This window comes from Gymnoscopelus braueri (assembly GCF_963280865.1).
Source record: "Gymnoscopelus braueri genome assembly, chromosome: 16".
Classification (NCBI taxonomy): domain Eukaryota; kingdom Metazoa; phylum Chordata; class Actinopteri; order Myctophiformes; family Myctophidae; genus Gymnoscopelus; species Gymnoscopelus braueri.
In genome coordinates this window covers 39,964,701-39,989,454 of record NC_137616.1, presented here as the reverse complement: position 1 = coordinate 39,989,454, position 24,754 = coordinate 39,964,701, and the positions used below count along the sequence as shown (strand labels likewise).

The 24,754-nt window shown below is 41.1% G+C and overlaps 3 protein-coding genes across 3 annotated transcripts in view; all 3 read right to left on the bottom strand.

Annotated features, from left to right (window-relative positions):
- arhgap18 (Rho GTPase activating protein 18) overlaps window positions 1–2,321 on the bottom strand; it is a 51,210-nt gene extending 48,889 nt beyond the window's left edge. The window contains exon 1 of the mRNA XM_080452561.1: window positions 1,940–2,321. Within this exon, the coding sequence (XP_080308687.1) occupies window positions 1,940–2,088 (149 nt within the window). The 5' untranslated portion in view covers window positions 2,089–2,321. The remainder of the gene's footprint in view (window positions 1–1,939) is intronic.
- Window positions 2,322–7,312: 4,991 nt separating this feature from the next.
- fkbp6 (FKBP prolyl isomerase 6) lies at window positions 7,313–14,785 on the bottom strand (the record flags this gene model as incomplete). Its single annotated transcript, XM_080452820.1, has 8 exons — window positions 7,313–7,406; window positions 7,897–8,006; window positions 9,254–9,445; window positions 10,340–10,459; window positions 11,588–11,790; window positions 12,235–12,324; window positions 13,086–13,203; window positions 14,780–14,785. The coding sequence occupies 8 exons, from the start codon at window positions 14,783–14,785 to the stop codon at window positions 7,313–7,315; spliced, it is 933 nt and encodes a 310-aa protein (XP_080308946.1).
- A 3,215-nt stretch (window positions 14,786–18,000) lies between these two features.
- Window positions 18,001–24,430, bottom strand: tmem244 (transmembrane protein 244; the record flags this gene model as incomplete). Its single annotated transcript, XM_080452567.1, has 6 exons — window positions 18,001–18,098; window positions 18,697–18,741; window positions 19,823–19,948; window positions 20,581–20,660; window positions 21,656–21,741; window positions 24,338–24,430. 6 exons carry the CDS (start codon window positions 24,428–24,430, stop codon window positions 18,001–18,003), a joined length of 528 nt encoding a protein of 175 aa, XP_080308693.1.
- Window positions 24,431–24,754: the final 324 nt, after the last annotated feature.

Below are 24,754 nucleotides of genomic sequence, written 5' to 3'. Positions count from 1 at the left end.
CAGATAGATAGATAGATAGATAGATAGATAGATAGATAGATAGATAGATAGATAGATAGATAGATAGATAGATAGATAGATAGATAGATAGATGGATGAAATATTCAGTCACAAACATACGAGCATACCTCCTACAACACCAACAACAACACATCTATAAAACCTTGGAAGCAAAATTTGTCCCGCAAAGTCATTAAATAAAGTCAAATGGAAGAGCTGGCCGAGTGGCCGTAGGCCCACATTCTGTTGTTAACCCTGCTAATATAGGCAGCACGAGGGCCCCAGCTTTGGCGCGCACGCACGCACGCACGCACGCACGCACGCACGCACGCACGCACGCACGCACGCACGCACACACACACACACACACACACACACACACACACACACACACACACACACACACACACACACACACACACACACACACACACACACACACACACACACACACACACACACACACACACACACACACACACACACACACACACACACACACACACACAAGCCCTTCAAAACAGGCCATTTAAGGATATAAGAAATGTTTCTAGAAAGAGGGCATATTTGAACCAGGTGGTGAATGAATAGAATTCCAGAATGCATTGAACAGCACACATTTGGGCATGTTGTGTCATGGCAGAAGCGGTGCATACACACATATACAGCCCTGTTGTTGCTTCCTAGTTTACAAGTTCAGCCTGGAAAAATAATCAACCAACCAACCACACCATCACAGTCTGTCTTTGACCTTTGTTCTCTTGCTCACCCTACAGTGCTTCTGCTTCTCTCTCTCTCTGCCTGTTATTACTCACACACCACAGCACAAAACAAACAAACACACTCAATAGGAAGTATTTTAAAGACATGTGAAAGTGGTGTGGTCAACAGCAACACATAACTGTAGTAGACTAGAGCCATGGCAACGATAACAACAACATATTATAATAAACACAAGTTATAGGATATTTAAACAATCCGTATGCCCTCTGCACCTTGGAGAGTATCAATGAGTGAGAGAGTGACCCTTTATAGGGCGCCCAAATGGACCCTATAGACCCCTTGTAAGTCTGAAAGGGAGAAACATATAGTGTAGGCTAGAGCCATGGCAACAATAAGTTGAGAGTGAAATAAGAGTGACCCTTATAGGGAGCCCAAATCGACCCTAGACCCCTTGTAAGTCCAGTGGTGGAAAGTAACTAAGTACATTTACTTAAGTACTGTACTTAAGTACAATTTTGAGGTATTTGTACTTTACTTGAGTATTTCCAATTTCCAATATTTTTACTTCTACTCCACTACATCTCAGAGGCAAATGTTGTACTTTTACTCCACTACATTTACTTGAAAACTTTAGTTACTAGTTACTTTTCAGATGTAAATTATAATATAATGAAACATACATAATAACATAATAGCCCTATTTTATACATAGGCTATTAGAAAATAGCAGATCTACAAGCTCACAACGCGTCGCGATGCGACGCGTTGTGAGCTTGTAGATCTGCTATTTTCTAATATTTAGTACTTTTACTTTTGGTACTTTAAGTACATTTTGATGCCAATACTTTTGTACTTTTACTCAAATACATGTTTTATTCTGGACTTTTACTTGTAACAGTATTTTTATATTGCAGTATTGGTAGTTTTACTTAGGTAAAGAATTTGAGTACTTTTTCCACCACTGTGTAAGTCTGAGAGGGATGCAAAATGGACCCAAATGGACCCTTTGTCAGTGAGTGAAAGTGACCATTTGGGGTCCCAATATGACTCTGTCAGAGAGTGAAAGTGACCATTTGGGGTTCCAAAAGGAACTCCTGGACCCCTTGTAACTCTGAGAGGAACGCACATGGAACCAAATGGACCCATTGAGTCCATTTGGTTCCATTTGCACACCCCTCTCAGAGTTAAATGAACAGTCTTTCTCTCTCTCTCTTACCTCAGCAGGGTGGATTCTGGGTCCTGGGCAGGGGGTCCTCCTCCTCCTCCTCCTCCTCCAGCTAGTCCGTTTTTTTTAGGTAAAACTTCCGCGTTGCTATGGTAACCCGTCAGGACCACTCCCTTGGAATCCTGCTGCTGACGACTCATAATCTTCTCTCTCTATATATATAAATATTTTATATTGATCTCGTGTTGTCGGCGCCGCTATAACGTTAGGTTTTATATTTATAACAGCTGATCTCGGATCGGCCGATCACCACGCTACTATTGCTGCTCTTTCCTATCATCTGTCTATGTTCTATCTTTATATGAATTTATCCATCACTGTTTTCTTGTTGTCTTCCAACGCATCTCTCTCTCTCTCTGTCTCTCTCCTTCTCTCTCTTCTTCTTGTTCTTCTCCTCTTTTCAACTTCTCTCTTCCCTCTGTCCCGGTCAGAGAATGACGAGGGGGCGGGGCCACGCACAGAATGATAACCCCGGCGATTGGATGAAAGGAGGCGAGGGCGGGGCATGAGGCGGAGCCACAGACAGAATATTATTACTCAACTACAGTTACTTAAAGTTTTTATTTTTACTTTACTAGAGTATTTCCAATTTTCAGTACTTTTACCTTCTACTCCACTAAATCTCAGAGGCAAATATTGTACTTTTACTCTACTACAATTATTTGAAAACTTTAGTTACTAGTTACTTTGTAGATTTTGATTGTTATGACAAAACATACATTAACCACTTTAGCCACTTGAAAATAGCAGATCTAAGCTCATAATGTGTCGCGATGCGACACATTGTGATCTGCTTGGAGATCTGCTATTGTCAAAAGATTTTTAAACATTTTATACATTTGAACTTGTGAAACTTTAAGACTTAAAGTACCAAAAGTAAAAGTACTCATTATGCAGATTGTACATAAAGTCTTTAAGTACATTTTGATAGCAATACTTTTGTACTTTTACTCGAGTACATTTTGAATTCCGGACTTAATTGTGACGGATTATTTCACATTTCAGTATTAATACTTTTACTGAAGTAAAAAAAATGTAGTACTTTTTCCACCACTGCAGAATAATAACCCTGGGATTGGATGAAAGGAGACGAAGGCGGGGCATGGGATTTACCGTGAGGATTTTTACACACCGGGATCGCTTTGGCTTTACAGTTTGAAACATCCGGTCTAGAGCAGATACGGAAACGCCCTTGTGAATGGTTGTGCAAATAACCGGATACAGCAGGCCAGCTCTAGACCGGATGTGAGCGCTGAACGGTAAATAGAAACCACAGGGTTGTGAAAGCCTGTGTGACGCGAGGGGCTCTTGACCACGCTGGGGGTCCCCCCCACCAGGATTTTAAAAACAGAGTAGATGTAATTTCCAGTATTCTGGTGGATTTGGGGAGTTTGACACTTTTATCAGGCTTTACTTACATAGAACCCATTAAAAAGTTAAAAGTAGCAATAAAAGAGACATATTTAATAATAACATTTTGCTGGGGACCCCCCGGACCCCCCCCCCCCCCCCCCCCCCAAGGACCCCTGGGGGTCCCCGGACCCCACTTTGAGCACACAAATCATGATGAAATTGACTTCAGACCACAGGATCATGGGATCGAATCCCAGCACAGGAACCTTGGCATCTGAGCAATCTGGCTCCCACGGGCACCGGTACCAATAAACCATAAAACCATAAAAAGGTTGCTGGACAATATATAAAGAGGATGAAATGCATAATTTATTAAATAATATAAAGGTAATATCAAATACATTGTAAAAAATTAGAGACATGACGTTTTATTAGCAAGACAGTCTTTTATTATATTATTCCTCATTTTGCTGGTGTCCCCTGAAACCCCTTTACTGTTACAGAGTAGAACTGCCTTAGAAGCTCTGCTGATGATGTGGCCATAGCTGAATGGTTAGAGAGCCTGCCTGGCAAGCCATAAATCCCAGATTCGATCCCAGGCCTCAGCAATGTGTCAAGAATCCCTGAACAAGACACTTAAAAGAATAGTTCACCCCAAAAAATACTTATTTTCTATCAATTACACACTCCATGAAGCCTTGAATTCATGGAGATTTTTTTAGTTTTTGACACATTCCTGAGCAAAGACTCAGACATATTGGTTGGGTGCATGGTGCATAATAATAGGCTATCGCATTGAAGATTAGTAACTAGAAGGAAGGACAGTTCAGCTGACATGAGTTTCACATGTTCTGGCTTTTAGCGCCCCCCAGTGCATGTAACGGGTACTGCCATGACTGAACCCAAAGATCCATGTCTTTGTGGTCAGATGTCAGAATAAAACAATGTACAGCCAAATAGTTCATCATGTATCGTCATATTTGACAGGAAACAGGCTCTAACGTTGCTCTCTACAAACTAAAGCAAATATGATGGAACAGAACAAAAAACAACAACTTCTGGTTCTTTTTATTCCTGGAAGTTGGAACCATTTGAACTGATTTCAGTCACAACATGTAGCCTACCTAATGACACAGATTGCTCTTGAAATCACACACATTAAATGATTGAGCATGTCTGCAGTTCACCATATAAAATAATCATCCCCAAAAATGTGTGCAGTTACACATGGAGTTTTGCACACATTAATACACAAAAAAGGCTAAATGTGTATGTAGGGCCCACTCCACACACAAGTAAACAAAACACCCCCCCCTCTCTCTCTCTCATAAGGTGCTGAATGGTATGGTTCCTACCTGAGCTGGAGGTAGTGAGTGAGTTTGGAGACCATGGTGAGGCACGTGCCGAGTCTTTCAGGGCTCGACACACTGACCATTTGGCAGGGGGACTGTGTTAAAGCACTCACGCATGCACACACAGGCGCACGCACACATTCCACAGGTCAGGGGATTAGGCCCACCAAGCAGTTCCCCCCCCCACACACAGCCAGTCAACCACTCTACCACCTGTCTAGCCCCCCCCCCCCCCCCCCCCCCAACACGTCATTCTGTCACCATTGTTTTCCAACCATAATGTGTCCAGAGCTCATCTCCCCTCTGCTACCTAAATAATCTTGTTAAGTGATTATTACTGGTGTGTTCTCTGCTTCGCCGTCCCCATCATCACCAACAATACAAGAGCTGTTGTCTGTCAACAACAACACAGCCTGTTTAAAGGACCAACAGTCACCGACGTAACAAAACCATCATCACCAACACAACACCCTTCTTAATTTATCAACAGCGACCCTTACACAATCATCATCACCAACAATACAATATTCTTCTTAAATGACCAAGAGTCACCATGATCATCACACAACCTCTTATGATCCCCTCAAACATTTTTAATTGCATCTCCCCAATAACAACACAGTCAAATCCTCAGTGTTCATGTAACTCTGATTGTACAAATGGATGAATTAACATTGGGAATGTATATAACGATACTATGCCTTGAGTGTGCATTAGAAAGGTACAACCTACACAATGATTTTTGTGTCTGTGTAATTACAATACATCACAAGAAAAGTGAATTGATGTGTTATGAATTATTATGAACATCTAGTAACTACATTATCTAGGAAGGAAAAATGTAATGCAAACGGTATTTGATTAACAAAACAACAGTCAGGCTCCATGAACAGTAACACTGTTTAATATTGACATGAAAATATAACAGGGATGGAAAAAACAAAACACATATTGGCACAAGAATGTGATGAAATAGCCACTCAAAACTATATACATGCCCACTTGGAACAGATAGCAATTTTTTTCTTTTAAACAAAATTATTTCAAAAATAGATTTAGCTGGGTAGGTGGTTTGTGAGGGGGGGAATAAACATGCACAATAAAGAAAATAATTAAAGTAAATAACAAGTATACATACTGTACGCCCCCTTTGTAAACATTTGTATAGCGTTAAATGGAAGTAAACTTAGTGTTGGAGCAACAGGCTCGATGAACAACTTCAACAGTAACTGTGACATCATGAATGCAAGTTATTAATGCAATCCTGGAGTGTGCCGTTTATCTGGTTACTCTCCATCATCTGCAACGCATAATATCAATATTAAACAATATACCATCCGTAAATGTGAACATTTCTCCCTCTCTCTCCCTTTAGCCCATTAAGACCTGAGGGCGATTCTACAAAATGTCTTCTAAATCCTAACAGTTTTTTGAAAAAAACGTATGTTACTATATCAGTGGTTCTCAATCTTTTTCATGTCAAGGACCCCAAAATGTATATGTATTTGGCCACGGACCCCTATCTCAAAATATTTTGTTCCAGGGACCCCCAGGAAGCAAAGATTTGAGTTAGAAATGTTTGCTTTGAAAAATATATATTCAAAGATTTGCAAAATGTTTCACGATTTCTCAAAAATAGCAGATCTACAAGCTCATAGCGCGGCACTCAGTGTAGCGTTATGAGCTTGTAGATCTGCTATTTTTGAATAGCCAAAGTGTAAAATAATGCTTTTTAGGTCAAATATTTTTTTTTTACAAATGCTGGTGGTATGGATACCAAAGCAGAAGTGGTGTGCACAATAGTACTTTCTTATTACACGGCAAACACTCTGGTTCATATAAATTTTCGTCGCTTGATTTTTGTTGGCCGTATCCAACATGGCAGCTACAGTAAGTAAACAAACACACAATGTCATTTACAGCTAAACATTGGTTACAAGAATGTTTTTGAAAACATTTGAAGAGAGAAATAGACAATGCAGTAACAGATTCTGTTTTTCCGAGGCGACTGTGTTGCACTGGACGCACCTGGCATAAATTAATTGAATACTTGTATTACCGTAAGCAATTAAATCCTTCATTTTGTTGTTAATTTTGAGTCAATTGATTAATTTGGATGGACGGATGTGAAAAAACGGACGTGCATCCGCCCCAATGATGGGATCTTGAGAAAAAGGTCCATATCTCCATATCTTTTTACAGTGGTCAAAACAAGCCATTTTCAACGGGCAATCTCTCTGCAATGGCAGATCGCAGTTGAAATGTTATCGTTCCAGTCGTTAGACGGGACCCTCGGCCATCGCCCAGACACTCTTTGTTTACATCCGGGTCCTCGTGGTGGCTTCTGCAGCTCTAAAAAGATCGCCAATAAACGGTAAAAGCGCTGGCACTGGCTGTACCCTGTTTTAAAAAACCTCTGGCGCTCAATGTGTTAAGTAGCCATGTATTAAGCAGGATAATCAATGGGGAGCGGGTCATTATTGAGAAATAACCCCCTTCAGGGTGATGAAGACCCCTCCGCTACGTGTCGGGGTCTAATCACCCTGTCGGGTTTATTTCTCAATAATGACCTGCTCATTGAAAATGACTTACAAGGCACGTCAATAGTTCCCTGTGTGAGAAACCTTTCAGAAGGCATACAGCTTTTTGTAACCCACCTTTACATCTTCTTCTCCGGGCCAGGTTCTATCTGGCAGGTTTTGAACATCTTCACGCACACAGACTTCAGCTGCTCCATGCCTTCTTGGTAATGTCTGGAAAAATCACAATGATTTACTTAGTCTTAAAGCAGTTAAGGTACATAATCACCTGTGAATAAAACGTTCATTTACCATTGTGTCATGGACAAACTGGTTGAGTGCAATTAGGCATTGAAGCATTTGCAGAAGTCTTAAAGGTCGTGTAAGTGATATGTTTTGGTTAAAATAAAAAGGTTTGTGTATGTGGAAAAAGTTAAAGCTCTATATTTAGATAATAATAATAATAATAATAATAATAGAGTGTTCGATAACAGCGGTGTCCACAACTCTCCAGCTCTTTAATAAACTTAAAATAAATGTTCAGGTAGGTTGCCAATTTCATCTATTCAGGAGAGTGTACCCATTTATCAGCTTCAAATTGTTAGTGTTCCAATATTGTCTTGTTTATCCTGTATCCTTGGAGAACCAAAATATATCACTTACTGCACCCATAACCCTGTTTCCAGAAATGATGAAAACATTTAAATAGCGACAGTTATCTTACATGGCCACTTTCCTCAGGAGCGTGTTGATGTCCACGTCAAATGGCTTCACTTTTTGTGCCTTGATGAGGTGAGCGTAAGCGCTCTCGTAGTCCCGTAGCTCCATGCAGGCCTACAGTAGGAGAAACCACTTCAGTCACAAATAACAAATAAGACCTGAGGCCCATTCTACAAATGTCTTCTAAATCCTAACAGTTTTCTGAAAATATTATGTTACTATATCAGTGGTGCTCAAACTTTTTCATGTCAAGGACCCCCAAAATTATATGTAATTGGCCGCCGATCCCCCATCTCAAAATATTTTGTTCCAGGGACCCCCAGAAGCAAAGATTGGAGTTAAACATTTTCAAAAATAGCAGATCTTCAAGCTCGTACCGCGGCACGAAGTGACGCGTTATGAGCTTGTACTGTATATCTACTATTTTTGAATAGCCAAATGACGCTTTTTAGCTCAATCTAAAATGACACGGATGCTTTCCCGGTTTTAATGGGTTAACCCATTTAGACCTGAGGCTGGTTCTAAAAACGCCTTCTGAATCCTGACCTTTTCTGAAAAACTTCAAATATTTATTCACAAATTACAAAAAAAATTATGTTGCTATATACTGTACATTAGCAACAACAACCCCAAAACGGGTTCCCGTCTTGAGAGGTATATTTACAAATAGGGGTTCCAGCCCTAAATGGGTTAAAGAACGCAAATATATACTTCAGTGTACGACCACGTCGCTCGACAAGAATAATTGATTGTGGGGGGGGGGGGGGGCAACGACAAAGGACTGTTCTATGAAATAGTTAAACTGAACCTGTACCGTCGAAGATTATATCTTGTGTCATATCACGATATCTACAGCAGTGGTTCTCAAACTTTTTCATGTCAAGGACCCCCAAATTGACACTTATTAGCCCCGCGGACCCCCATTTGAAAAGATATGCCAGGGACCCCCATAAGAGAAGTTTTTTACGGCTCTAGCAGTGATTCTCAACCATTTTACTTTCAAGGACCCCCCAGTTTGACATGCAATATTAGGCTACAGACCCCCATTTAATGGCATCTCTATCTCTGGGACCCCAATTCATGTTGTAAAATTAATGTTAACTCTGTGTACAAATGGAACCAAATGGACCCGTTAACGTCCATTTGGTTCCATTTTTACGCTCTCAGAGTTACAGACCCATAAGGGTCCATTTGGTTCCTATCCATCATTTAGCTGTGGACCCCCTGGAACCCCCTAAAGTATCCCTGGGGGTCCCCGGACCCCACTTTGAGAACCAATGATCTACAGTACAGTATAAAGTTTATGGATATTATTGCCAGCCCCTATACATTCAGGTTTGTGGACACAGCATGACTGGTACCTGAGCACAGCGGTACAGGGCCTTGGCGCTGTCAGGGTTAATCTCCAGGGCCTTGGTGCCGTATTTCAGGGCTTTCTTGGGACTGTTCAGCTGGAGCTCGGTCAGGGCCAGGTTGTTGTAGACGGGAAACAGTGCCTCCCTGACAGCCTGCGTGTCGCTCGCTGCATCCCTGTGCAACAGGATCTTCAGCGCCTGTTGAGTTTCAGTGGACGATTCGTTATAAAACCCATATATGTTCGTATTTTTTTACCTTTTTATAGTTCCAAAGTATTTACCATTGTTGATTTCGTCGACTAAAACTATGGCGAAAAATGTTCGTCAACTACCTTTTTTCACTGACAAAAACTAAATAAAAACGAAATAAAATCTAAGCTATGATGACAAAAAACTAAGACTAAATATAGTGTCAATTTCGTCAAACAAATAAAAACTAGACTAAAATGTTAGTGAGGGATTAGTGGAGAAGAGATCCAGTAGAACTAAGACAAGTCATTTTATGTTTGGTTGCACTCAGGTGTTGCACTCTGAAAATAGCAGATCTACAAGCTCACAACGCGTCGCAGCGCGATGCGTTGTGATCTTGTAGATCTGCTATTTTCAGCATGCAACCAAGCGTAAAATGAGGCATTACGACACGATCAAGGCACCGCCGAAATACATTTTAGTCGACTAAATCAACTGTAGATTTAGTCGACAAAAATCTTATGATATTCAGTCGACTAAAACTAGACTAAAACTAAAACATTTCAGATGACTAAAATACGACTAAAACTAAATGCAATTTTATTCAAAAGACTATGACTAAAACGAAGAAAAAAAATTGCTGTCAAAATCAACACTGGTATTTACTCCTTGCTAACCAATAACGTAGTTCTCCGGCAAACAACAGGAGCTGAGCTTAAGGTTTTCCCAGAACTACAGCGCAATGTCAGAAATGTTTTGGGATGTTCAAACACTCATCTGTGATTGTCACTCTTGCAATTAATACAATTTGTACATCATACATAAGTCCCGGGACACTAGATGAAATTACATCCTTCTGAAAACAATGTGTGGTTAAATTAACACATTTAAAAAGAGACGTACCTGTTTGTAATCATCTTTGGCCTCAAAGTAATGCTTCCTTGTGTAACTACGGTTGCCACAGTTGCGCACCGTGTCCACGACAGCGAGGACCGTGGACAGAGGAACGTCTTTCCGCTCCACCTGAGGGGCAAGAGAGGATACGTGAAGGAATCAGTGATCTACGGTACCTAAAATCCACTGAAGAGAACATAATGGGATTATTCAAGAGATCAAATTCACTTGTTTAATCAAAAAAAGTAATCGATAGAATAATCACTAAGAAAATAATCAATAGTTGCAGCCCTGTTTCAAAGTATTGAGGCGCTATGTTCACCGGATACAGGATAGGTGGGCACTAGGGACATCTGGGCACCTCTATCAAAAATGATTAAAAATATATGAAAAATTGATTGGTCCAAGTAAAGTATACATGCACGGTACATCATTATCAGACTTAATTTTATCCTTCAACTTCTTGTTTATGCCCCCAGAATAGCCTCTCTTCCTTGGTGCCCACCTATCCTGTTACCTGTTCACCTGATCAGAGATTATGCACCCACAAGTACTCAAGATGTCTTGCTAACAGACAGACAGACAGACAGACAGACAGACAGGGCAAATACAAGTTGTTGTCAGGCAGAAACCTTGTATGTCCCAAAGCGTTACTTTTCAGGAAAAGGACAAAAGAACAATATGTTCCCATGGATCCAATCTAGATGTTTTTTTGTCACAAGCTCTCATTAATACTTTTCATTGGTTCAATAGTTATAAAACCCGCAGACACGCCTAACCACTTTCCCATTCAACGTTTTTCAAAAATAGCCGATCTACAAGATTGAGCTTGTACAGTAGATCTGCTATAGCAGTGGTTCTCAAACTTTTTCATGTCAAGGACCCCAAAAATGATGTTTTATTTTGGCTACGGACCCCCTGTCTCAAAAAATATTTTTGTGCAGGATTTTTCAAAAATAGCAGATCGACAAGCTCAGCTTGTAGATCTGCTATTTTTGAATAGCCAAAGTATAAAATAATATGGTTAAAGTGGTTAAAATGATAGTGACGCCATATTAACTAGTTTTGCTGGGGATGCCCTGGTACCCCCCCCCACCCACCCCCAAGGACCCCTGGGGGTCCCCGGACCCCACTTTGAGAACCAATGTGCTATAATATGTTGAAATATGGAGAGACGAGGTTTCTGCCCGACAGCGACGATAACCTAAATGAAAACAGTTTTTTTCAACAGTAAAAAGGCAGCCAAAGCCTCCCTACCAGGGGCAGCTCCATGAAGTCGTCCACTGCGGTCATGTCCAAGAAGTCGTGGAGCTCCACCTCGAACAGGACCCTGGCTGCAGGGGGGATGATCGGGGGACAGCCCATCGGCCCGTAGGCGTACTCTGGCGTGAAGAGGAAACGAGCGAACTCCCCTTTCTTCATGGTCATCAGACCAAGGTCCAAACCTCGCAGAGTCACATCTGTCAGAACAGGGTTGCCAGTTTTAAGAGCGGGCACATATCCAAAAGATCAGTGGTTCTGAACCATTTTCATTTCAAGGATCCTCAAGTCGTACATGTCAGTGGTTCTCAAACCCTTTCATGTCAAGGACCTCCAAAATTATATGTATTTGGCTGCGGACCCCACATCTCAAAAATATTTTGTGCCAGGGATAAAAAAACTGTTTGCAGATCAACAAGCTCATAGCGCATCACTTCGTGCCGCGCTGCGAGTTTATACATCTGCTATTTCTAAACCTTTTCGAAAAATCTTGAAAGTGTGAGAACTACTGATTTAGAAGGCATTTGTAGCATCGCTCTCAGGTTTTAATGGTAAAGTCACTCTGGATAAGAGCGACTGCTAAACGCCTAAATTGAAAATTGTTTCAAGTATTCGGAGATTACAATGCATCATAAGAAACTGACCTTTCCCCAACTTCATCATCCGAGGGTGCTGATGATTGACGTTGCTGACAAAAGGTTGATCTGAATATTCCTGGAAACCCGAGAACATGGCTGTGGAGACAGTAAGGACAGATCGCAGATTGGGTATAGAATGAGTGACAATTCAGTCAATCGCTTCCATTCATCTGTATGAAAACAGCTGGATGAAGCTATCAGACATGTCATATTTCCATCATTGTTTCCACGTCGTTGTCCATGCTCTTTTAACGATGTCACCTTGTTGTGCCAATGTTTTCATTGTTGCTACCAGTCATTTTCAGTAATTTCTGAATCAGTAATAGGCTTTGTATATCGTTACTGTCAGGCAGAAACCTTGTATCTCCATATTTCTATGTATTTTTTTGTTATTTAATGCCCTACTTCAACATACAAGAGTGTCACACAGAAGTAGTTAAAATAGCAGATCTACAAGCTCACAACGCCTTGCATCAGCTATTTTCACAATGTTATTATTATTAAAAATATATCTGCCAAGTGCATCATTCTTTAGGAAGCCTGAAGGCCAGTCCACACACCAATGCAACAAAACAGTTTTAGAGACCGTTGCAGCGGTGTGGACGTACCAGTTACAGACCTGTGTCATTTGGGGATAATGTTCGCAAGGAGTTGCAAGGGGTTGCATTGGTGCGGACTGGCCTTATTATGTTACAACGTTCAATGCCAAAAATACAACCAAATCATTAATCACAATTACTCATAATATGACAATTAATCGTCAAAACAAATGAAATGTCTTGATCGTGACAGGCCTATCAAGGTTACAGTGAAAATACAGATAGGGATGTAAGGATGTAAGCATAATATGCACATACCTAATACTGAGGCATTTGCAGGTGCAGGCGGTCCTCCTCCAGACTGAATCACCTCCTTCAGTATTCCTCCGTCTCCAATCACATCCTCCATCTGCTGAGCCAGCCGGTCGAATGGAGTCTAACGGCAAGAAATCCTTTAGTTCACTGGTTCTCAAAACGTTTTCATATCAAAAGGACCCCCAAAATTATTATATATATATATTATTAATTATTATATGTATTTGGCCGCGCACCAGCATCTGAATATTCTGGTGCCAGGGACACCCAGAAGAGAATATTTGTATAAATTAAAAGGACATCTAAATTAGATATTTTTGATAGGGGTTAAACCGATTGTGATGCCATATTAACAAATTTTGCTTGGGACCCCCTGCTGGAACCCCCTGAAAGACCGCGGACGGCGGCGGACCCTACTTTGAGAACCACTGCTTTAGTTTAGTGGTTCTCAACATGGGGTCCAGGCTCCAGGGACCCCCGGGGGTCCTTGAGGGTGTTCCAGGGGGTCAACAGCTAAATGATTTATAGTTATCTAAAAACAACCAGATATTGTACAAAAATATATAATTTTGATCAATTTGAATTCACTGTTGTCTCTATATACTGTACTAGATAGACACTGACAGACAGTAAAGGAATATTCTGGACCAAGTGACAGACCATATCAGACCAAAACATGCCTATTGTCTAACAATAAAATTGGGGTCACTCTCTCAGAGATGAAACATAATAAGGAAATATTACCAAATGGGGGTCCATGGCCTTATGCATATCAAATCGGGGCTTGTTGTTATTCAAAAGTCTTGAGAATATCACTGCTTTAGTTTAGTTTACAGTCACACTCAAGCCTCACCCAAGTCAAAACTACTACAGTATGTATAAAACTCCATGTACACAGCTTGATTAAAAATGTCTTTAAAGGTCGACCAACTTCCTTAATTACCAAAATGCACGTATGGCCATGTGTTTTTACTCAAGTTAACATTTTTGAATCACAAGTTGAACTTGGGGGAAGCCACGCATAGACAAGAGGGGATGATGAAAACATTTAGCTGAATTGTTACAGTAATCCTAGCCTTGGATCAAGAACATTATACTGTGCATTTTATCGACATTTGCATATAATGGTCTTGGCTAGTACCCCCCAGAGTGCCCTGGACTTTCACCAGTAAAGTCCGTATTTCTCCAAACATGACAAAAATGCTAAATATAAAGTGCTTAACCGGTAGCCCCAAAAGTTAACTCGGCATCCGGAATCAGTGTGCACTCTATTAGTCACTAGTTTTCAATAAAGAAGTGTTTTAATCACGTCTGTGGCTGAACGCCATTTCCCCCCCCTCGTTTTCTTCGTGTTTACATTGAGTGTAATACCGGCTTTCACCTGATGCGCCCCGCCACTACCACCTATTGAGCTTCCGACAGAATCCGACACACACGGGATTAAAACACAAATTTATTGCAAAATACGAGCTAATACAGTGCACACGGGTACCTAATGTCGAGTTAACATCCGTAGCTACAGGGTCAGCACTTAATATCATTGTTTTGTACATGTACGGAGAAGTACGGGCTTTGCTCGCGGATGTACAGTGACTAGTAGGGGGGTAGAGACCAAGACTATCATAGATACGAAAGTAAAAGTCAGACTCGATAAAATACATCTATAGTAGATAGTCTTGATCCAAGGCTAACAGTACATCCATGTCGCCCGTTAAAAAGAACACATTTACAAGCTATTGTAGTGTTCTTTCAAGCGACATGAGGATTAATCCATCGCGTTAATGACCATGTGTCATCAGATCACAAAACCTCAACGACAAACAGGTGTCTGTGGTTAAACTTTACCTGCATGCGTGGCCTGAACCCATTCAGTGATGTCAAGGCGTTTAGAATATAAGCCATGTTTGCTGCTACAGTGTAAACTACAGTAGGCCTACAGTAGTGTCTAGATCACAACTGTACAACAGGTGGAATCAATCACACACACACAACCAGCTGAGGAGGAGGAAGCACTTCCACTGGGGCCAGGTCAGGAGTCAACAACACACATGTCAGGTGACCAACATCCATCATGACATCATGGGGTACCCGTACCTGTCTGTTTATCACTGACTGACCATGTGGAATGTAGGAATTTAAATCCAGTTATTCATACAGCCAGCCACATTTCAGTGCACTATAGATAGGCCCACATTAAATAATAAATAACTGCAACAACAACAAGTCAACTATAACAACATAAATAATCATAATCATAATAATAATACAAATAATTATAATTATTATTATTATTATTAATATTATTTGTATTATTGTTATTATTTTTATTATTTTTATTATTATTATTATTATTATTATTATTATTATTATTATTATTATTTTATTATCATTATGGGGTATTGTTTGTCAGAACATTTGCACATACATTGCTCTATTATAAGGCCCATCAGAACGCCAACAATGTACCCACTGTTGGCAAACAATAGGGTACAGGGCTTCTCAGACTTTTTAATTTCAAGGAAACTACTTGATGGTGTACAAGGGCAGTGGTTCTCAACCTTTTCAGGCCACCACAACCCCCCAAAATAATCATATATGAACTGGGGAATACAGCATAGGTGGGCACTATAGGGTAACTGGGCACCTCGATGTAAAATTGGCTATTTTGTCCAAAATGTAAAAAAAAATATATATATATATATATGAGAAAAATGGTCTTAAGTAATGTAAAGTATACATGATGTGATGCATGGTACATCATGAGACATAATTTTATCCTTCAACTTCTTGTTTATGCCCCAAAACGACTGGATATAAAGGTTTTGTAGCAATTGTGGAAATATTAGACCTTAATTGTCGAATGTTTAAGCATGTTCTAATCATGTATACTTTACTTAAAAACTGTTTCCAAATATTTTATTTTTTAACATTTTGGAAAAAAATGGCAATTTAACACTGAGGTGCCCACCTATCCTCTTACCGTTGTGATGATGCGACACACATCACACACACACAAGAGCGTGTGCACGCACGCGCGCTCGCACACGCACACACACACACACACACACACACACACACACACACACACACACACACACACACACACACACACAGGCAACTGAATGGGCAAGGCCAATACATGCACACATAGCAGGCCTACATACAAAACAAAACAAACATATAAACACATATTGTTTTTTCAAGATGTTTATTGTACAAATGGAGAATATACAGTAATATACAGTAGGCCTACGCTAAATCACAGCTATACAGTATAAACAGAGGCTGCCATTATAATAATAATAATAAACCTTATTTGTATAGCACCTTTCATGACATGAAATGCAGCTCAAAGTGCTTTACAGAGCAAGAATACAATTACAGTTACAACTAAATTAGACATGAATGCGGAAAACAGAAGGTTTGATTCCTGGCTTGGCTTCTCCTGGCTGTGTGTCAAAGTGTCCTTGAGCAAGACACTGCACCCCTAACTGCTCCCGATGAGCATGCTGGTGTGTGTGAGTGTGTACTGTGTGTGTATGGGTTGAATGTGAAGTATATTTTTATAGATTTTCTATACAGCACTTTGGAAACCTTGAAAAAGTTCTAAAATGTGCTATATAAATAAAGTGGATTGGATTGGATATTTTAAATAGCATTTGAGTAGTCAGGAAGACTAGAACTAGTGCAGTCCATTTACCATACTTTATCATTATCAATATGAAGAATTAAGATTGTTTTCACAGCTCAGATGTCCATTAGAAATAGAAGGTAAGACTGCATGTGGTTTCTTTCCATGTCAACAGGCAGATCTTATCTTGACCAATGAGTAAGACTGGATTTAATCATGGCCCAAAAACATTAAAATCTTTGACCACACGTGGCTTAAAGTTCAATTCATAATTTCTGTCTATCAGATTCATTCTCAGTAGGAATGCAGCCAAATTGTTACTGTTAAGATTCCACATGGTCTCTTCCTACACATAGATCACAATGAGGATGTCAGAACCGAGCCATAGAGAGTTGAAGGTTCTATTTTATTCTTGTGTAAAATCAGCCTGCAAGAATACAGTACATAGCTTATGTATGGTGTAAAAACAGAATATAAAACAATATCTTTGACTGTACAGGATTATCAAACATTAAAATACGAGATCTGTTTTAAAGGTTTCTCAACGCTAAGATCATTGTTGTCCTTAAAAGTTGTTAGTCAAAAGGTTGAGCTGTCTGTTTATGGGCATGATGATGGTTTAACTATATCTTTGGCCAATTAACACGCTGTCTCACTGATCTTCAATGGAAAAAAAGGTGTTCAGACACAACTCTTCAGCTATTAATTACAATTTGGTTGTCAGCTTATTAACCAACAGGCTAAGGTCTTTTATTGCTACTTTTATATACAGAACGTTGTCACAAAATAAAAGATTACAGTAGGTGAAGTGGACTTAACCAGTTAGCCAGCCAAAAATGTAAAAATAGTTAACCAACCAGAATCCTGCAGGATTCTAGCCTGCTAGTAAAACCTCTACCCCAAAGTCTTGCCGAAAATAGCCGATCTACCATCTCACGCTTTGTAGATCAGCTATTTTCGCTGAATATTCACCCCAGAATATGGACGCTGGGGAGTGGTTAAATGTAGGCTATACGTCTTGTGTGTTAAACTGTCTCATCTGTTGTTGTTTTTCAGCAGTTTGAGACTTGGCTGGCTAGTGGCTAGTAATGAGATCCCCACCCCGTCCCACCCACCAGCCCTCCAGCAGGTTGAAGGCTGTATCCACAAGTTTCCTAGGGCATGGTGGGCATCACTTCCTGTCGATTTGATCAACTTCCTGTCGATTTGATCAGCGATCAAATCGACAGGAAGTGATGCCCACCATGCCCTAGGAAACGTGTGGATAAGCTATCAGTGGTCCATCTATCAGAAGTTCTCCAGTTCGGTTGGATAGACAAAGTTGTTATTGAAGAGCTTGTAGGCCAGGAGCTGCCCTCCGAGTATCATCATGACCAGACCTGAGCCTGGAGGAGACAGGAGGACAGAACACACGTTTAGAGTGGAAGAGAGAGTCTCACACCTATCATTGTGCCTTGTTTTAAAGATCCTTAATGGTACTGTGCCCAGGTACTTGATCAGCTATTTTCTCTTGAGTGAGAGATGTTCACAGGTTCTCCACCAGGGGGTGGAGTACCTGACCTCGTACCCCCCAAATTTAGGACGCTCAAGGGTAAAAATGCTTTTTATTTATACAGCCACCACACAGTGGAATGTTAATGGCTCCACCAAAATTCTAATTCTAATCGGTTTTATTTATTAAAAAAAAACTGTTTTATTTATTAGTCCATATTTGCGCTGTTGTTCTGTTTTTGTTTATTCTGTGTTGAGCGTTTTTATAGAGTGGACCACAATGGAAACAAGTGAATTGAACACACAAGCCCTAATTCAAAAATTGTGAAAATAGGAAATTTAAAAAAGGGATATTTACTCGCAACCCATAAAAAATAATAGGTCCATAACCCAAAAATTATACAGACAGACAGACAGACAGACAGACAGACAGACAGGCAGGCCAGACAGACAGGCAGACAGACAGACAGACAGACAGAGAGACAGTCTTACCCAGAGCTATCCACCAGTGCTCAGCAGAAGGGAAGTCTGACATCACTGTGGACACAGAGACAACAAATAATATCATTTACAGCATATCCCATCCTGTCTGCGTGTGTGTGTGTGTGTGTGTGTGTGTGTGTGTGTGTGTGTGTGTGTGTGTGTGTGTGTGTGTGTGTGTGTGTGTGTGTGTGTGTGTGTGTGTGTGCGTGCGTGCGTGCATGTGTGTGTGCCAACAATTTACATAAGGGTCAGGGCTGCAAATCCTATCAGCTGTTCCCTTCTCTTGATCCACTTTGTATCAGTGTGCGTGCATGCGTACTGTACGTAAGTGGGTGTGCCCAAAGCAGGAATACTACACTATGTGGGCGTGTAATTAGCATTAGCAATTACTGTAGCAAACAATCTGCAGGCTATATGGAGGTTAGTAGGCTACTGTATGTAGTGTGTACTGTAGCTACTGTGCAGGCAACAGGTTTAGCTCGTACTGTAAGCGTGGGATTTATTTTGGGAGGAAAAGTGGAACACATTAATGACTTCTACTACATTGGCAGACCCAGTTCATTGTTTACCTCTAGCACATGTGTTTGTACTCAACATGAAGAGTGTATACATACTGCATGTATGAGTATGCATGCACATGCATGTGTTTGAGTGTGTATGCATATGTGTGAACAAGTACACACTTGTATTACTATACAGTATAAGAGGTTAAGTTTATGGGTTAGGGTTGGAGTTGGAGTTATGCATGATTTATACTTAGTTGCCTCCCGGTGTCACACACCAAAAAGAACAGACAATAGTCGATCTACAAGCTCACAATGCATCGCACTGTGATGCATTGTGAGCTTGTAGATTGACTAATTTCAGTGTGTGACAACACCGGCACATAACATATCTCAGGCTTCGGTTAAAAAAAAATTGCCAAAAACAAATGGCATTTATAAAATTGGCATCCCAAAGTTATGATATCCTCACAAGTAGCCTAGAGGGTAATGTGTGTGTGTGTGTGTGTGTGTGTGTGTGTGTGTGTGTGTGTGTGTGTGTGTGTGTGTGTGTGTGTGTGTGTGTGCGTGTGCATGTGTGCGCGTGCGTGTGTGCGTGTGCACGTGTGTGTGCGTGCGTGCGTGCCTCTCACCTGCCACAGTCATTGCTATATGCACCAGCGTGACAGTAATGGCGTAGTCCCACACCCACTCCTCCACGATCCAGGCAAACAGCAGGCCACCCACTACATAGGTGACCTCCATGGATATGACACTGACTGTGGAGGGACAGAGGTCACAAGCCAGAGAATAATTTAGCCACATGAACCCTTAGCCTCCTAGACTATCATCCCTCTCTGGTTAACTAAATCTATACCTCATACGTTTGCCATTTCTTTTAAACATACAGTGTAGGCTATAGGCTCACATATGCTATCTGTATCTTTATATATCTTGTTCCCTTGTGCTCTCACTCGACCTCTATCCTCTCTCTTCTCACGGAATACAAACAAAGTATGGATCACACACAAAGTCACCCACTTCTTTACACATGTAAACCACATGTAAAATTGACGTCACGTGACAAATAAAGCTGATTCTGATTCTCTGATTCTGATACAAGTGCAACATATGCATACATGCACATTTGAGTTAGAATAAACTCTTTCCAACACGGTCCACTGATGTTTTAAACATTCATCTATCAATGATCAATCATCTACTAAGCCTATCGGGTCCATTTGGTTCCATTTGCACACTCAGAGTTAATTCATTTTTACAGTGTAAGATTGCGGTCCCAGAGATCGTATCGGTGGTCTGATTCATATCAAACTGTGGGTTTGCTTTTGCTCGAAATGAAAAGGGTTTAAAATGACTGGACCAAGCGACCAATCAGAAGGTCCCAACTCACCCAGGTACTTGGGGTTCTGCCATGACGGCTGTGTTGTGTAGTCAAATGGAGCCACTAGTAAGCTGTCAACCTCGTGCACTCTGTATAGACACACACACACACACACACACACAAAACCATCATCCATGAGTACCTGCAGAAACTTGGGATAACTAATCTTGTTCGTTTCTAACAAATTGTTGTTTTTAGGTTTTTGGAGTAAAGTAGGGCTGCTCCGATTTTTTGGGTCCGATCCCGTTCACAGTTTTTTTCCTCTCACGATCGGCCGATACCGATCTTGTGCGTAAGGGGAACAAGAGTAATTTGAAGTGAAAATCGGCCGATTTAAATAGCAGATCTACAAGCCCACAATTGCATTGTGTTTTGTGCTCGTAGATCTCCGTAACACACTTGTACAGTACAACAAAGTAACTTTAAGTGGTTAATTGATTTACTAGATTATTAAAAAATCAATTCAAAATGTTTGCACATCAAGAAATATAAAGAAGAAAATGAAGTATACAAATCTCAATTATTCGATTAATTGCAAAAGTAATCAATAGAATAATCGCTAAGAAAACAGGCTAGATAAATCAACAAGATAGTTTCAGCCCTAAATGAGACCCTTTTACAAGAGGTGATATCAAATCGTCTTTGGTACAGAGATGCACAGTCTGGGTACACAGATTTCCACCACAGTGTTACATTTTACAGTATAGGATTACTGTAGGATGTTTCAATATATTAACACTGCAATCCGTAACTTATTTCAATTAATACAATGTTTTAACCAATCTGTATACTTTATAACTACACCTGCAGTGGTTGGAGATGGTCTCCTTACTCCTAACATTGAGACGTTCACACCCTGGTGTCTGACAATAAGCACAATATATCCCTTGGGCAAGCGGGGATTGGCTCATGAATGAGCGGTATAGATGTTTGGTCTGTCTCCCACTGGGGTTCGATTCCCGGGTAGGAGATAAAGCATACGAATTGCAGCTTTTAGGCATACCAAAGTTCACACCATTACGCATGTGCATTTGTGAGTGGGTCTGTGTACGTGCATGTATGCGTGCATAATATTATACTGTACCTGAGCACTCCAATGCAGAGACTGACCACAATGTAGTACAGAGAGTAAAAGACCACCATGCACATCAAGAGGTTCTGCAGGACGACCTGTGAGGAGAGGAGAGGACAGGATATGAAGGAGTCGACAAACAGCGTCCAGACATTTGGGTCAGTCCAGAAACAGTCCCTTCTTTCCACCACTTTCCTCTACGGCCTACAGGAACTTTCTAGGTGTATGTTAGCTGTCGGGAATCTAGAATATAAACGTGCAGAAATCACAAGATCACGTCAAGATTTACTGAACAGTACTCAGTCATTTAACCAGCCCAGTTTCCTCATGGTAAGAGTGTCCGCCCATAGATTGGTTGGACGGGGATTCGTTCAATCTATACCAGATTCATTCTAAAGAGTAAGACTACACCAATGGTACCCAATGTATCCCTGCTTGGCACCCAGCATCAAGGGTTGGATTGGGGGTAAGTCCCTGTGACATACCAGGGTCATGTCCAGGGGGTAAATGGTAAATGGTGCATTTATATAGCGCCTTTATCCAAAGCGTTTTACATAGATTATACATTACATTCACCCATTCACACACGCACATTCATACACCGATGGTGGAGGAAACCATGCAAGGCACCAACCTGCTCATCAGGAGCAATTAGGGGTTCAGTGTCTTGCTCAAGGGAGCCCGGGATCAAACTGGGAACCTCGTGGTTGCCATCCGGCCGCTCTACCGGCCACTCTACCCCTGAGCCACTGCCGCCGGGGTTTGCTTGTACATCATGTGACACTGTACTAGTGTCATGACTCATGACCCCCAGGGGACCACTCACACAACGGTTCCCAAGGGCACTTAGGGTGCTTACACAGTAGAATCATCAACACATCAGTTTTGAGGTGTAGAGCACACAGGATTTGTTTTGTTATGTACCCAGTATGATCACTGGGAGCTCCCAGCAGCAAACTTGCTATGGGAGAAAACACACAGGCAACAATCATGTTTGCGTACCACACCTACGTGGACTCACTAAGGAAACATACAGTCCAGGGGCAGAAAGTACTGCCGTCGAGCTGGACAGATGTATGGAGGATCGAGAGACACCACTGGAGGGCTTGTCCTAGAACAGCTATTCTGCTGCACCAGCAGTTCAATGGGATGTCAGTTGTCTCAGATGTATGACAATCCAAAAAACTAAAGATGCAGCCTTCACCAGCAATTCATTACTTTAACTGAATCTATTAATAGTCTCTTGTTGACTTAAAATAATAATAATATTTCACAGAGAATCTTTTGTTTTTACTTCACGATACATACATCCCAGGATGTCAACTAATGATCCACTTATGCAAGTGAGAAGTGAGAGAAATCCTCACAAAAATGATCTATTTATTTATTTCTGCCAACAAGCATCAATGCTGTGATGTTGCCTCCAGTCCCATTAGTGGCGGAAAACCTGCCTAAAAATACTTGCCGTACATTCTCCTTTAACAGGAGACGCTGGCAGTTTGACACGTGTAAGCCATCCGTTGTTAGATCATTGCCCCATTAGTGAGGAGAAACCGTTCTGTGTTTTGATGGATGCTCAGCTGTTGTGTATGAGCTGTGTCCCAAAGTTACCCCTGCCAGCTCGCTCCCTTGTCTCCTCCCCTCCCGCTTCCTGCATGCATCTCTTTAAAGTTACTTTCCACTTGTAGCAAGGGAGCAAAGGAAAAGAGTGCTTGAATTAAATTTGAATTTCTGTGGATGGCCCCCATTCTCAAGCTCAGCTCACATAAATCAGGAAATCTCGTTGTAGCCAATAGCATATCCATTCTTATCACGCTGTATTGCATTATTATTTTCCATCTCCCCCTCTCTGTCCCACTGTCGCTAAATGCTTGTTCAGGGAGGTAAACATTGGGTCTCTGCTGTGTAAAGGGTCTTGAGAAACCGTGTTGTGATTTGGCACTAGAATTGAATTGAATTGAATTGAATTGAATTGAATTTAATTTAACTTAATTTAATTTAATTTAATTTAATTTAATTTAATTCAATTCAATTGACAAAACAGTAAGAATCCACATGTATAGTAATCTGATTAGAGTCATGTTGAACTGTATTGTGAAATCGCGTCTTCTTAGCTTCGTAGCTGTAGCAGATGTCTAAAACACGATGGAACCTAATTTGGAATCTATGTCCAGAAAGCCATGAGGAAGTGGGTGTGTCTGAAAGCAGGAAAGAGGCTGAGCTGTTGTTAATGCCCTCAGAGAGTTACAGTAAATAAACACCTTAGATAGCTAACCTTCCACCTGGCGTTGAAAGCCATGGGCATGTCATTATTAGGTGAAATGGGAAAGATTCAGAAATCTTGTTTTCAGAAATATTTGTCATTTTGAAAATATAGAAACTAGCAGTATTTCGGCCATCGGCTATTGCCGCTAAAAGAGTTAAAGGCTTATGTGGTTAATAATAACAATGAACTGCAACAACATAAGCTTCGTAGCTGTAGTGAATGTCTAAAACACAATGGAACCTAATTTGGAACCTAATTTGGTACAGTACTTGAGTAAATGTACTTAGTTACTTTACACCACTGCAAAGTAATTCCATCTCTCTCAGCTTCTCAGAGTCACGGGCTGATCCACGGGCAAGCTGTCCCCTCCGGGACATCAAATATCTACTCTACAATAGCCTTCTACGTTCTACACACAACGTCCTTACCCAGGTGTCACTGGGAGCGGTCTTGAGGGAGAGCGGCCCATGGCGTTTTATGAGGGTGAATCCAAAACAACGGCAGCAGTAGTCCAACAACATGAATGGCTGCTAAGAGAATACATGAGTAGCCCTTCTGTGTGTGTGAACTGTGAAGTGTGTGTGTGTGTGTGTGTGTGTGTGTGTGTGTGTGTGTGTGTGTGTGTGTGTGTGTGTGTGTGTGTGTGTGTGTGTGTGTGTGTGTGTGTGTGTGTGTGTGTGTGTGTGTGTGTGTGTGTGTGTGGGGCTACGGCCAGGATTAGTGGGAATGGGATTACTACTAACAAGTAAATCCCATGGAGGGGATAATATAGGCCTATTCAGGTGAACCGATCTGTCTGACACACTCTCACACACACACACACCCCCTCCACACACACACACACA